The following is a 14895-nucleotide window of genomic DNA, read 5'->3' as shown; positions in this document are numbered from 1 at the left end:
TAAAACCTAGTGAAAAACTGCTGACAGACCTATTGGTGAGCACTGCAAACTTAGCACAGTATTTGAGGTGGCCTGTGCTGACACAACTAGCTATTAATAGGATGCTGATAGCCTAGTAATTTATACCAGGCGAGTTTGATTTTTTGGCAAACTTGAATAGTTGTACCCGGCGTACACACTGCTGGTGGCCACAGGAGTAGGTTGTGGTAGAGTGCATAGGCTAAAAACACTGATAAACAAGCTTGCATAGTCGTCACTAGGTAGTGATAAAGGTCACTAGGTTTTCAGTCTCACTAGGTGGGTCATTAATTTTTCACTAGGTTTTACTATTTTCCCTATGTTTTGAGCCTGTGGCACAGTGCTACGAATTTGATGATTGGACTGTTCATCCCGAAAGTGTGAGGCTCACACTATTAATAGATGGAACTGGCGAATACGAGAGAAGCACATGGTTCTAACACGGAGGACGCCGACACGGAGCCAGTCAGCAGAAGTTCTGATGTTGACGCAGAGCGCGCTCCTCGTCAAATTCACGACTGCACGTGGGGCAGTTTCTTTTGGCTGAAGCACGGGGCTGCAGTTTCTGCCAGTGTGCATCGAAATCTTCACTTGTGGTGAAGGAGAGGAGGCAGATCGAGCAAGTCTTCGGGTCGGAATCTGTTGTCAAAGATGCAGCAGCTGCAACTACCTTATCACTGTATCGCGATGCTGCATTTGCTGCTTCAGTCTGTTGTTTTTCGTACCAGTCTGGCCTGATGAGCGGGTCCTTGCCGTGCTTGGCGAGTTGGTGCTGTCTTCTGGCGTCCTCCTTCTTGAAAGTCCGGTCGCAAAATTCACACGGGAGCAGAACCTTGTTGGCTTTTGCGTCGCCTTCCAACTCATGCACCATATGCACGTGCGTCCTCAGTCCCTGTGCGGACTTAAAGCTCATGTCGCACTGAGTGCAAGCAAACTCGAAAGGCAGTTCGCTCTCCGCCTTGCGCTTACGAGATAGTGACGATTTCCTCTCCAGAGTCACTGCTGGATCTGTTGAAGTTGCTTTATCCTCACCTGTTGCAGCTTCTGTAGCCTTATTTTGGCGGCGGAAAATGAAGAGCGTGCTCGCCTGCTTCTTCCTCTCGCCATGCAGTGTCACCTGATGGAACGACTTGCCATTCTGGTGTCGTTTGCGCTCATACTTGAGCCCAAAGACCGCGTCATTGTCGACATCGTCAACCCGTCGATGCAGTCTCAGTCCGGCTTGCAATGCTCGCTCCACCGCCTGCCAACGTTCCGGCTGCCCCTCCGCCAATGTCAATAGAATTCCGTTCCCTTCATCCTCCTCGCTGTCCTCTAATATCTCTAACGCTGACGTGTAAAAGTGCGACAGTAAACTCTGATGGCGACGGACATTCTCCTCTCCGCAGTGCGGGTGGTTAAACACCACCGCATCAAACGTGAGCTGCTCTGCTCCTGCTGCCACGAGAGACTCGCGGAGGTTCGTAGCGTCCACGCGATGCATCACGGAGGCTCCCAACTCTTTCAATTGACCGCAGATACGTTTGCTTTCCGGGTATTTAGCCACGAGTTCGTTGTAGCTGTCGTAGGAAGTGGCAGTCAACTGCACTGGTGTGTCATTTCCCTGATTCTTGTGCTGTTTGGCTAGCGCCAACGAATACGAAAAATTCCCGTCACCGACAGTAAGAACGCAGCGTCGCTGAAGCTTTGCAGAGGAAACTGAAGCTGCAGGCTTCTCCTCTTGCTGCTCCGCTGGCAGCGACGGCGTGGTGGCCACAGTCTCTTTTGTCTGCGCCATTGGACAAGAGAGGCTCCACTGTGTCCAGCAATTTCTGTCCTACTTCTCATTTCTAACATTTTAGAAATGTTGTGTGACTGAGGAGGTGAGAGGAAGGTGTTCTATGACTAGATTAAGATACCGGTACCAAAAACACTGGCATGGTTCTGTTCGAACGGCCACTGCTGGCTCGAAGTGAGTGCAGTAACCCTCGAACTCCGTTCGGTGCGGCTTGCTCAAGCGCATTCTCCTATTTCCGTTGTTGCAGAGATGATGTCGAGCACTTGGCTAAGCGTCCATGGACTGGTGTCGATCTCACCAGGCCCGTTACTCGGTAGTACGCTTGCGCTCGTGGTGTTCTGGGCCATGCGTGATAAAAGACAGCGACGATTGAGCTGGACGAGCGTTCCTCTACCTCCTCGTGGTTATCAACATGTACCGAGTACGTCAACAACGCAGCCACTTATTCGAGTAGAAATGACGGCGGAACAGCCAACGGAAGGCTCAGCAGCGTTCCACAATTGGGTGTTCGCCACAACCACGAGGGTTCATGGTAAACCGTGGCTACTGCACCGCCCAGGACGTCCCGACGTGCTTGTCGTAAGCTCCCCAGCTGCATTCGAAGACATCCAACGGACGTTCGCAGTGCAATTCGAGAAGGTTGACAGTGACGCTGAAGGTTTGACACACGACGTGCATGGTGGAGTCATTGCACTATTGTATAGCGGACACGTCAGTCCTTCTGTCTCTATGCAACGACAACTCGCAGCAGCCGTCCTTGGATCACCAGCACTGCGTCAACAAGCGTCCGTACTGGTGAAGCAGCACGTTGACTTGCTACTGAGCGCACTGAATAGCAATAGCGCGCTGGATATAACGAAGCTGATGCGTCAGTTCTCGATGGAAATATTCACAGAGCTGGGGTTCGGACTGCAATTGCGGTCTGTGCCTGGAGAGCTCAGTAAGCTGGAGAATGCGGTGGACGAAATCCACGAGCTTGTTACGGAGCGAGCAAGTCGATCTGCAGTTGTGTGGAAGCTACAGCGACTCCTAGACATCGGTAGTGAAGCTGCACTGAGTCGCAGTGTCGACGTGGTGAAGTCCGTCACGTCGGAAGCTGTTAAAGCGAAGCAGAGAAGACGTCAAGGTGACACTCCGATCGCTGCCAGTCGCGTGGATATGCTCGAACTGCTTCTACGCCAAAAGTGCAGCAGTAAGAGCTCGAAAGACCCCGAGTTTCTGGCTGAGTTTGTACTGAGTCTCGTAGTGGCCGCGAGGGACTCGATGGCGCACACGTTGACTTACTGTCTGCAGTGTCTTGCCCAGCATCCAGAAGAGCAGGATAAACTTATCAGTGAGCTAAAACACGCAGAGAAAGACGGTAAAGATCTTCAATCGGTAGTACGGCTTGAGGCTGTGGTGAAGGAGACACTGCGGTTGTACCCTGCAAAGCCCTTCGTCTCACGTCGAGCTAAACTCGATACGGTGCTTAGTGACGGCACATTCGTAGCCGCGGGGACCCAAGTGGTGATGGATCTCTACAGTATGGCCAGACGAGAGAACGTGTGGGGCGCCAACAGCTCCCAGTTCCAACCTCAGCGCTTGATCGACACAGCAAGCGACCGGGTTCGTCCTGTGTCCAGCTACAAGTTCAACGCCTTCCTAGGCGGCCCATGTTCATGTGCTGGCGCGAATATCGCCATGACAGAGATCAAGACAATTATTGCGACAGTTTTAAACAATTTTCAGCTCGATGCGGTCGAAAATTACAAAACAGATCACACGGCCCGAGTCCACGTCCGACGTCGCGGGCCAGGGCTCTACAGCTGAGTTCGCGTGTTTAAAACCGTTAAGATTGTTTATTTCGTCTTGATCTCCGCCTTTGGCTCCATCTTCACGGCAGGTTCGGCTTTAACAGCGACCTCCTGTGGCTGCGATCTCGCACTCGATCGCGTCGGAATACGTCGCGCTGGAACTTCGTCCGCTGTGGACGTCGGCGGAACGCACACGGACGAATCCACTGCAGGTCCCTTTTTCTTCTTCTTGGCCTGGTCTCCATCGACATCCGCTTTACGCTTCGCTCGAGGCTTTGGAGCGGCCTTTCTCTTCTTCTTCTTCTTCTTCTTCTTCTTCTTCTTCTTCTTCTTACCGACCTCGGCAGAACGAGGCTTCTTCACCTTCAGCTCATCCATCAGACTCGTAAAGCTGACGGGTTTTCCCTCTCCAGTAGAGCCGATTGTCGATCCAGATCCTTCTCCTCCTTGTCCAGCTGCTGCTCGTACTCTTCTCGCCTCTTGGTGGCTTTCAGCTTGGCTGCCTCCGTGCGCTTCCTAAGCAATGCACGCTTGGCCATTTTCAGTCTTCCCACTTTGTTGATGAACACGGCGCTCGCTTCTTTCTTGCGCTTCTCCGTCTTCGTGGACCGGATCTTCGGCGGGAGTTGAGGTTTCTCCCTCGTGGGCTTCACGAGCGGTGGCGCTCCTCTTACCACGTTACCTGTGCACGCTTTGCACTTGCGAATATCTTTTCTACCTTCGCCTCGTTGCGTCTTGGAGTAACTCGACTGCGGTAACACCAATTGGCAGCATTTACAGTCCAGCATACTCGCGGCGTTCAGAATATCCGCCTGAGGGACAGCAAGAAGCGGATACCCACAAGCTGAGCAGCACGGTGGCGTGGTGGTCTCAGTAGGCTGTTGCTGTGCAGCTAAAGTTGGGTCACTGATGGTTGGGTGTTCGAGTTTCACCTCATTCCCAAGCGTATCGTCGTTGAGAGACTCAATGTCGTATACCTCCTCTTCCTTCGAGGGTCGGGTAGTCCGCGGCTGTTCAGGGAGTACGGTCTAATTCAGTGGCTGCAGGAACGGTAGATAGGAACACTAGAGAGTTGAAAATAAAAGTTTGTTGATTGGCTTGGCTTCCTCTTGAGTAGAAGGAGGGAAATATAAGACTGAGAGCTAACCGGACGAGAGGCCTACCACCTTCTCGACCTTACATACACTACACTACATATAAAAAAAGGAAGGATTCACTTCGTTTGTTGTCGGCCTTCGTGGGACAACGGAGAGCCTCTGGGAAAGGGCTTGATGTCGCGAGGTGCTTTTGGTCCCCCGACGCCAAGACTCCGGCGTTCAGGGGTCCCCTTATAGGACCACCCTAACGGGCTCGGTCAAGGGTACGTGCGAGGTTGAGTTCAACGGGAACCACCCTGACGGGACGGCGGGGCGAGGAGTGATTCCAGGGTCTCGGGTCATCCCGACGGGAGGCAGAGCTCCTGGAATGACCCCTCCGCTCCCGGGTACGGGACATCCTCCCCGACTTGTCGTTCGTCGTCCTCGGCGAACGGTTCCTCTGCGTACATCTCTCACGTTAGTACTATAGACTCCGTCGTTAGCAATTTCTTCCGACAGGGGAGGTTGGAACGCTTCGTGGTAGTCCTCGGAGCGGTCCTCAACGTAGTTAGGGTCGGCGGCTTGAAAGTCATATAGCACCTCGACATCGTCGTCGACCCGCAGACGTTCGATGTTCCGAGCCTCGGCCATACTACGTTGAGAAGCGTTGCGGCGGGTACTCGTCAATACTAGTTCGACCAGTGCCTTAGGGGAGACAGATCGGAGGGGGCTCCCCTCGTCGTATTGACGACAAGCGTGAGATACCACACCAGCGACCACCACGACAAGAGTGTCGGCGAGACTCCAGCCGGTCCACTCGAGGCAGTAGTTGGTAGCTAGTAGGAGCAATAGTATGTTTCGTGGTCTCCAAAGAGTCTCGTAGGTAGCTAACAACACCAGGAACTGCTCTTCACGGTTCTTTTTGCGTCGGGCGATTATGTCGATCACAGAGCAAGGAACTCCGGTCAGGGCCGTCTCTTCCCCTCCAATCAGGAGTCTCTCTACGAAGCTAGTAGAGGGGGGGGGTCCTCTTCTGATAGAGGTCCGTCGTCGTCTACACCCGGACTCGACTGGACTCCCTCGGGTACTTCAGAAGGGAACGGTCGACTCCATCGCCCTTGGAAACGTTTCAACCTATTGACGTTAATGGTCACGACCCGATTGGGGTGAGAAGGGATGGCTACTCGATAGGAGTTCTCTCCCACGATCCCGACCACACGGTACGGACCATGCCACGCGAAAGCGAGCTTCTTCGTGGTCTTTTCCCCGCGACGAGCTCGGAAGTACTGGTAGACCCACACCGGGTCTCCCTCCTTGAACTTAATCGGTACTTGGTTGCTCAGTCGTTGCTCGTGTCTGCCCTGGGCCTTCAAGAGTTGGCGCTCTACTAATCGTCTCGTATCCCGTAGAGATAAGAATAGCTTTCGTCTGTAGCTAGCGACTTCGTTACTCTTCCATCCGTTGTTCGTGTTGAGAAACGCGAGGTCCAGAGGTAACACCGGGTCCCGGCCATACAGGCTGAAGAATGGTGAGTCCTTAAGGGCCTCGTGATACGACGAACGATATGCGAACAGTACTCGGGGAAGATATAAGTCCCAGTCGTTCTGAGCTTCGTTGACATACATCTTAAGCATCCCGATCAGCGTGCCGTTGAAGCGTTCGACTAGCCCCTGAGTCTGAGGATGGTAAGCAGCTCCAAACAACTTCTTGATCCCGAGTGTATCGTAGAAGGATCGTGCCAGGTTCGAGATGAAGTTGGATCCTTGGTCGCTCAGTAGTTTCTCGGGGACTCCGTGCCGCGAGATCACTTCGTTCACCATAACTTCCACGAACGTTACAGTGTCCAAGCGGGCCACTGGGAACGCTTCGACCCATCGAGTGAAATAGTCAGCGAAGACGAGTATGAACTTGTTGCCTCGAGGAGTAGCCACTAAGGGACCTATGGCGTCCACCACTAATAGCGAGAAAGGTCCCGATAGTTCTTGTACGGGCATCCTCTGCATTCGGCCATTTCTCCAAGGGCGATAGCCTTTACCACTGCCGCACACGGTGCATTCCCGAACATATTCGGCCACATCCTTCTTCCACCCGTGCCAGTAAGCGTGCTTGCGCACTTTGTCGAGCGTCTTAGTAACTCCGACATGAGCGGCAAGTACATCCTTATGACAGTGATGTAGTACCGTCGATATGAAAGGCAGGGGAATCACAGGAACTTCAAGAGTAGACGCCGGTCCAGCGCGAGCCTTCAGGTGTACGCGACGCATGAGTACTCCGTTCTTTACCGAGTGGTTAGGCGCCATCAACAGGACTTTGGTGCGCATTTGAGGGTCCAGAGCTAGAGCTCCATCGCTAAGGAACGCTATCATAGCTTGGATCCAGGGTGTCCTCTTCTGTTCTTCCACGAAGCGAGTTTGTTGTAACCCGAACACATCAACGGGGGACACTAGGAGTTGGTCGGTAACCTCTTCTTCGTCGGGGAACGGCTCGGGTCTAGCTTCGCCAGCGTCCTCGGGCAAGGTCCCTGAAGGGAGCAGAGTCGAGTCGAGAGTCGTAGTCTCCCCGACTTCGACAGTACAAGGAGGGGGCTCGTCAGCATCGTTGAGTAGCTCCGCCATAGAGATAGCATTGATGGTTTGGGTATACAGCCTGGACAGACCATCCACATGACCCATCGAAGTACCAGGCTTGTGGAACACCTTGAAACGTAATTGAGACAACTCCATGGCCCACCTAGCCAGCTTAGCGTTGCTCGTACGATTAGTTTCGTTGAATACCCACGTCAAAGCTTTGTGGTCCGTGTATAGGTCGAACTCGCAACGGTCCAGGTAGCAGCGGAACTTGCGCGTGGCCCAAACGATACCCCAGCACTCGATCTCCGACGTACCGTCCTCCTTATGGACCCAGTTCTTCTCGGAGCCAACTAGTAGCTTGCTCGCATAGGCCACGACTCTCTCGCGCCCCTCCACGGTTTGCATCAAGCACGCCCCTACAGCGAGCTTAGACGAGTCCACATATAGAAGGAAGCGCTTCGAAAAGTCGGGATACACCAGGATGGGAGGTTCCACCAGCTTACGCTTTAGTTGCAGGAAAGCGGCCTCGCAGTCGTCGCTCCAGAAGAATCGGGCCCCTTTCATCTTAAGCCGTTCGATTGGGGCCGATATGGCTGCGTATCCCGGTATGTACCGCCTAAAGTAACTAGTCAAACCCAGGAACGCCCTCACAGTGTGCAAGTCGTGCGGTCTGAGCACGTTCATCACCGACTTGACCTTTTCGGGGTTGGGCAATATGCCAGACGGAGTGACGATGTGACCCAAAAACGCTACCTGGTCGCGTGCCCACTTGCACTTTTTCATCTTGAGCTTGAATCCCGCCGACCGGAACCAATCCAAGACTTGTTTTAGTCGTACTAGGTGGGTAGGAAAGTCTTCACTGAAGACCACGCAGTCGTCGAGGTACACTAGACAAGTCCATCACTTAAGGTCAACAAGCACAGTCTCCATCAGTCGTTCGAAGGCCGGTACGGCATTACACAGTCCGAACGGCATTACGAGCCACTCGAAGAGACCATATTTGCAGGTGAAGGCAGTCTTCTCCACGCTATCAGCAGCCATCGGAACATTCCAGTAGCCGGATGCGATGTCCATCGTGGAGAACAGCTTAGCGTTGCCGAGTACATCTAGAATGTCATCGATGAGCGGCATCGGGTAGCAGTCCTTGATAGTCACAGCGTTCAGTCTTCGATAGTCGATGCAGAGCCGTATCCCGCCGTCAGGTTTGCGGATCATATGCACCGGGCTCGCCCAAGGGCTAGAAGAGGGTCGTATGAGTTCTTGCCTTAAGTATTCTTGTATCTCGGATTCCATCACGTCTCCTTCCGCCTTGGACACTCGGTAAGGGGGCTGCTTTATAGGCGAGTGCTCTCCAGTATCAATAGAAAACTCGAGCAGGTTCGTCCGTCCGGGGCGCATCGAGGTTTCGACGAACATGTCCTTGAACGGTTGGGGAACTCCGTGAATATTCTCTTCTGTTCGCTCCCCAATTTAGACTCGTCCAGGTCGACGTAGAGCTCCTCCTTGAGTACTTTGGCCACCCCTGGTATGGATTCTTGAGCGACTTCGGTCGTCGAATTAGAGGCGCTAATGACCGAGTGGATCCACAGGTCTTGAGCTCTTTGGTCCCTAGTCTGGGCCTCGCCGGGCAGGGCGGCTCCGTGCTTTACACTCGCAGCGGTTCCTTGCTGAAGCGCCGACGCTGGGATTACCGTAACACTCGCCAATCGGGTGCTTCTCTTGACGACGGTGTTCTCGATAGAGGGGTTGCATACTTCCACGATCACTAGGTCGTTATACACAGTGCACAGGGTCCTAGCAACTTTGATGGAGTCATCCAGCGCAGAAAGCCCTTCTATGAGGACGGTGGTCCCGTCGCTCAGTTGACCTTGCACCTCCGCAACTACTAGAGCTTGTCCACCAGGGCAGCGTCGAATGGTAGATGAGATGCGGGACAGGTAAGACTCTTCCACCCGAGGAGACCCCAGAGGGAACACCTCTCTCGTGTCCTTTAGCGTGACTGTATTCTCGTCCAAGTCCACCACGGCGCGAAAGTCCTTGAGAGCGTTGGTGCCCAGGATTGCGTCGACATGTAGTTTAGGCACAACGGCAAACGGTATTCTCTTCTCGACGGAGCCCAATGTCACCGGCAAGTAGATTACTCCTTCTATATCGAGCGCAGACCCGGACACACCGTTCAGACTGCCAACGTAGGGCATTAGAGGCGAGTTAGTTAAGCCGAGACGCTGTAATACCCGCCTATGCACTAGGCACGCTACGGCCCCGGAGTCGATGAGAAGTTCGGCCGGGAGGTTCTCGATAAATCCCCACGATAGAGCTTCCACGCCCCCTACCGATCCGATCACTCGCTTGCCGAGGGGAACGATTCCTTTTTCCTCGTCAGCGGATCAGTTATCAGTGGCGCTCGGTAGTTCTACCAAGCCTGGCTTGGGGCGAGGGTCAGGAGCGTCAGTGACGACGTTCACATAGCCGTACAACCCGTTTTCCTTATCTCGGGGAGAACAGTTCGGTCCGAGGGCTTCGGTACGGTTACCGAATAGAGAGGAGCAGTCGAAACTGACTATCTTCGGCGCTGGAGAGCCTCTAGGAGCAGGATCTTTCCAACGACAGAGTCGGCAGGGTGAACTCCTCTCGAGGATCTTCAAGCGGAGTTCGTCAGCCCCTTCCTCGTGAAGGTCCGCAATTCTTTTAGTCAGTAACTCTTTCGATCGTGAGTCAGTGGGAACAGCGAGGCTATTGATCCAGTCCTCGATCCGGCTTAGGAGATCTTGGAGCCTAGTGGGGGGCGGGGAGTCATCTTTCTTTTCTTCATCTAGCGATCCTTCGCCAATACACCCTTCACACCAGTCACCTCTACTTATAGCTTCAGCCTTTACGAGGAAGTATACGGCTCGTCGCACTATGGCTCGCCAAGGGTCCGGCGCGATACCGCGAGAGTCCAGCAACTCGTACTCGGTTTCACCGAGTTCGGAGGGCCTTTTGGGGGAACTCCCCAGGGTTAGCGCGATATTGTCTTCCACTACAGAGGGGTCCGCGGGACACTCTTCTCCTGGTAGAGGAGGAACTCTCAGCTCCGGGAGGCGCACTACCGTCTTCGGCGCGTCCTGCCACGAGAACCTCTTCGTCGCGGTCCCTCCCCCTTCGTCGCGGTAATCGGAGTCGTCCGACGTCACAGAGTTGATCCGTACTGGCTTTTCCTCTTGGAAATTACGGTTGGCTCGCTTCGCTTCTCCGGACGAGGCTAGTGTCTTTTGGAACCATTCCAACCAGTACTCAGGAGTAGATAGTCGGCCGGGGGAAGAATCTCGGGTCCTCGCTAGTTGTTCTTCGGGAATGCCTAGTAAGTCACTCAACTCGGCAAGAGACAATTCCTTCGATTGTTCCGCATTCTCAACTAACCGGCGCTTCAGTTCGATTTCATCGAGAGGAAACAGTCGGTCTTCGAGCTCTTTGTCATATTCTTCTTTCTCTTCAGCCAGCTCGGAAGGCTTACCTTCTTCCAACGTATCTAGTTCCTCTTTGGTGAACACCCTCGCGACGGAAGGCTCCTTCTCCGGTTCATTCTTTGGGGACTTAGTACTGGCGACGTCCTCAGAGTCCTTTTCGGAGGCGTCGTCTCTCTCAGGAGGGGTCACGTCTTTCTCCTGCCCGCGTGGGTCCGCCTTTGGTACTGGAACACTAGCTTCGGTAGCTCCATATTCTTCTCGGGTTGGGCTTTCGAGTACCTCCTTTACGTCTGGGGGTAACACCTCCTGTATAGGGCCGTTATTGGACTCACCTTTTTCCTCGTCTTGATCGAGCACGCTCGAAACCACACTCTTGTGGTTCGTTGACGTCGACGGGTAGTCTCGTTCCGTCGAGGACGCCTGAAGTTGCGGCTTTTCCGTCTCTCCTTCCTTGCTTAGTTTTTCGTTCGTTGTTTCGATCTCGCTCTCTTGGTCATCTCTCGTAACCACTCTTAGGTTCGTATTGGAGCGTTCGTCGACGTGCGCAGCTATTGCGGGACCGTCCCATACAGGTCCCGAGCCTACCTCTTTTACAAACGCTTCTCTCTCCGTCTTCCAACAGTCGTTGGGGTTTGAGACTACCGATACCCCGTTCCACACGGGCGCCGTACGTCCTTCATGCTCAAACGGCAGTATTTCTTCAGTTCTCGTCATATGTTCATTGCTTACGTTCGTTTCATTTCTTTCCGGTAAGGCGGAAATCATCCCACCTCCAACAGGACACACTTCATACCTCTTGGTCGACTCCTCCGCGGAGTTCAAAGTGTTCCCATTTGTGTCGATCCATAGACAAGAGGAAGGAGCGACACTCCCTTCCCCTCCCTCTCGCCCCCATCATTGCTGGCTGGGCGCTTGCCCTAGGACAGGTCCCACCGTTGCCCCTGTCGGACCGCCAAGTCTCTTCAGTGACGTCTTTAGAGGGCACTCCGCCAACATGTGACCCGATTCATCACACAGGAAGCACTTGCGTCCGTTCCTCGGCTGGGTGTTCCGGAATCTGCTAGGAGGGTCACGCTCACATTCAGGACCGATGTGGCCCACTTCCTTACAGTGAAGACAGGTGGCTTTGCCGCGGCGACAGTAGTTACGACTACATCCCAGAGTGTGACACCGACCGCACACGAGAAGACCATCTTGGGTTCGCAAGTCCGGACCCACACGAACGCCCCTGATAGGCGTAATAGGAAGCGTTCCGGTAGGCTGATAGTGCAGAGAGGGGTTCGGATCAGGAGGAGAGTAGGCAGCAGATACATTCATCGCTGGGGAAGCATAGGCGGTCGTCAGAGGACGCTCCATCAACTGCTGTTGCTGTTGAAGTTGTTGCTGTTGCTGCTGAGCGAGTAGATATTGCGTCTGCTGCATCATGTTCATCATGCGGTTGAGGACAGCGTTCTCTTGGGAAGCTTTAGGGGACGGCACATTGTCGAACTCGGAGTCGTCTTCAACCGGACGGTGCATATTCTTAAGGAGCAGCATGGCCACAGCCGCAGGGATGGAGTCAATCATTGTCGTGGTGAGGGCGTTCCTCCAATCTCGGTTCCGAAGTCCAGACAAGAAGTACTGGTAACGCATCTGAGTGTCGTAGCACTGAGCATCATCGCAAAGACTTGGAATCATGTCGCCCCACACTTCGGCGGACATTCCCCGGGGTCGTTTAGTGTTCTTCAGATTCTCAATCAGTTGCAAAGGGGTCTGACTGATGAACTGGTTGTGGAACCGAGTTCTCAGAGCCTCAAAGCTGTTGATGCGCGAGTACATCCACCAATCTTCGCCGACCTTGCCTTCCAAGCACTCCCTGAAAGCGCTGAGACGCAGGGGTTCGTCCAGCCCTATCGTGGCCTCCTCGAAGGCCTCCCAGAAGGATCTAGCTTTCTCCACCGACGCTCCTTCCGAGTAAAAGGGTTGGAGCATGCGAATTGCGTTTCGGATGTTAGTGGGCATACCATCTGGCCACTAGTAGTCGAAGGCGTATTACCATACGTAGGCGAGGAGTAGTAGGAGTTACCTCCATATTCCCCATACGCAGGACCCTGGTGGGTTCCGGCAGAAGCCGTAGTTCCTCCGTTTCCTTGTGAAGCTCGGGTTGTTCTCGTAGGGTCGACTCCGTACGCGACTCCACTGGTAATCGAAGTTCGAGACCCCAGGCCTTGGGTAGGAATTTGAACGGTAGGCGACGAGACCTGGAAAGGAACCCTCTGAGGAACGGGGACGGTTACCGCTGGAGCGTTCTCCCCGCCTCCTCGCAAGTTACCGGAGGGCTGGAGACCCCAAGGAGGAGCGTTAGAGGTCCTCGGAGGAATACTTGCCGGGGAAGCACGTCCACCGTTTTCAGGGACAGTTGGTAGGGAGAAGAACGGGTTGAAGTCCTGCCCATATGACGTATTTGGGGTTCGGATTGTGAAACCTTGGTACGACGGGATTGCAGTCCTTACTCGAGTCGTAGGAGGGGGAGTCCCCACAAGACCGTTTCCACCAGTTCTCTCCATAGCGGCGGCAATTTCAGGAGGGGCCATGGATCTCAACCAGTTGAGGGAGTTAAGCCAGCCCTGCACCGTACCTCGGCCGCCTCCGCCGTTGAGGGTCAGCATAGAGTCCAACTCTTCCGAAGTGAAGGTCGCAGGGACCCCGGAGCCCAAAGCGTCCGCGGGTGGCTCGACACCAGTACTAGAGTTGTTCCCCCCAAGTCGGTTAGCCGCTTGGTCTATGATATTCTGCACGTTTTGGAGGCCTTGCGTAGTCGAAAGACTGGGTCGCATTCTCGAAGGCAGACTCTCGGTCGGGCCTTCTTCTTCCCGGACAGTGGCGCTCTCATCTTCTCTGTTGCTAGTAGCCGACATCTTGTCCTTCCTTCTGACGTTCTCCGCGAGACTTCACTTGGAGCAAGACCTTCTCCAGCTAGCAGACTACCCTGCTTCTCCACCAGATGTCGTATACCTCCTCTTCCTTCGAGGGTCGGGTAGTCCGCGGCTGTTCAGGGAGTACGGTCTTGTTCAGTGGCTGCAGGAACGGTAGATAGGAACACTAGAGAGTTGAAAATGAAAGTTTGTTGATTGGCTTGGCTTCCTTTTGAGTAGAAGGAGGGAAATATAAGACTGAGAGCTAACCGGAAGAGAGGCCTAACACCTTCTCGACCTTACATACACTACACTACATATAAAAAAAGGAAGGATTCACTTCGTTTGTTGTCGGCCTTCGTGGGACAACGGAGAGCCTCTGGGAAAGGGCTTGATGTCGCGAGGTGCTTTTGGTCCCCCGACGCCAAGACTCCGGCGTTCAGGGGTCCCCTTATAGGACCACCCTAACGGGCTCGGTCAAGGGTACGTGCGAGGTTGAGTTCAACGGGAACCACCCTGACGGGACGGCGGGGCGAGGAGTGATTCCAGGGTCTCGGGTCATCCCGACGGGAGGCAGAGCTCCTGGAATGACCCCTCCATTCCCGGGTACGGGACACTCAACAACCTCGTCTTCTGTCTTGACCGTGAAGATATCAGGCGCAGGTGCAACTTCAGTTGAGTGGTCGATAGTTGGCTCGGATTTTACGTCGAGTTCTTCGTAGATGCAGTCGCCTTCGCTCTCCGTGGAGCTGCCGCCATCCGAAGCGTACTCGGAGCTCATCGATGAAATTTAGAATCGGTTACTTTTGGATTTAGAATCGGTTATCTTCTTATTTTAAATGTTTGATCGGCTACTTTCCAGCAAGTTAATACCAGCTGAGACGTGGCCCGGTTCGGGGAGCCGGCAGGCTCTGTCGACTCGTCCTGTTCGTCGTTCTGCATTGAAAAGAGGAAGAATGTGAGATACCACGCTGGGGATGCTGCACTACCGCATAGGAGACCAGCGCTGGAGCGCCGCCGGCGCCGACGAAACCCAGCCTGGGTAGCACTGGAGAAGCCACTTGAAGCTGGGTGCGCCGCACCGCTCAACGTGCCGGGTATATGACGCAGCACTGTCCTATTTTGCTGCGATTATGCAAGCGCTGCCTGCTGCTGAAACCCTTGCTGAGGACGGAACCCTACCGTTGCTGCCATGCACACGCGCTGACCGTTGCATAGTCTGTCCTGTGGACAAGACTCTGAGAGCTGCTGGACAACTCACGACCCACGGCAGACCGCTTATAGAGGGGTCTTACGTATTTAAAGATTCGGTTTGGTGGGG

General features: G+C 54.1%; 2 protein-coding genes across 2 annotated transcripts; one reads left to right on the top strand and one right to left on the bottom strand.

The window, feature by feature from the left end:
- Positions 1 to 484: 484 nt before the first annotated feature.
- Positions 485 to 1795, bottom strand: PITG_13632 (uncharacterized protein; the record flags this gene model as incomplete). Its single annotated transcript, XM_002899779.1, has 1 exon — positions 485 to 1795. One exon carries the CDS (start codon positions 1793 to 1795, stop codon positions 485 to 487), a length of 1311 nt encoding a protein of 436 aa, XP_002899825.1.
- A 249-nt stretch (positions 1796 to 2044) lies between these two features.
- On the top strand, positions 2045 to 3479 carry PITG_13631 (cytochrome P450, putative; the record flags this gene model as incomplete). The annotated part of the gene is made up of 4 exons (XM_002899778.1): positions 2045 to 2735; positions 2802 to 2866; positions 2909 to 3400; positions 3441 to 3479. 4 exons carry the CDS (start codon positions 2045 to 2047, stop codon positions 3477 to 3479), a joined length of 1287 nt encoding a protein of 428 aa, XP_002899824.1.
- Between the last annotated feature and the right edge of the window lie 11416 nt (positions 3480 to 14895).

Source organism: Phytophthora infestans, genomic scaffold (genome assembly GCF_000142945.1).
Source record: "Phytophthora infestans T30-4 supercont1.29 genomic scaffold, whole genome shotgun sequence".
Lineage (NCBI taxonomy): Eukaryota > Oomycota > Peronosporomycetes > Peronosporales > Peronosporaceae > Phytophthora > Phytophthora infestans.
This window is presented reverse-complemented; position numbering and strand designations above follow the sequence as displayed.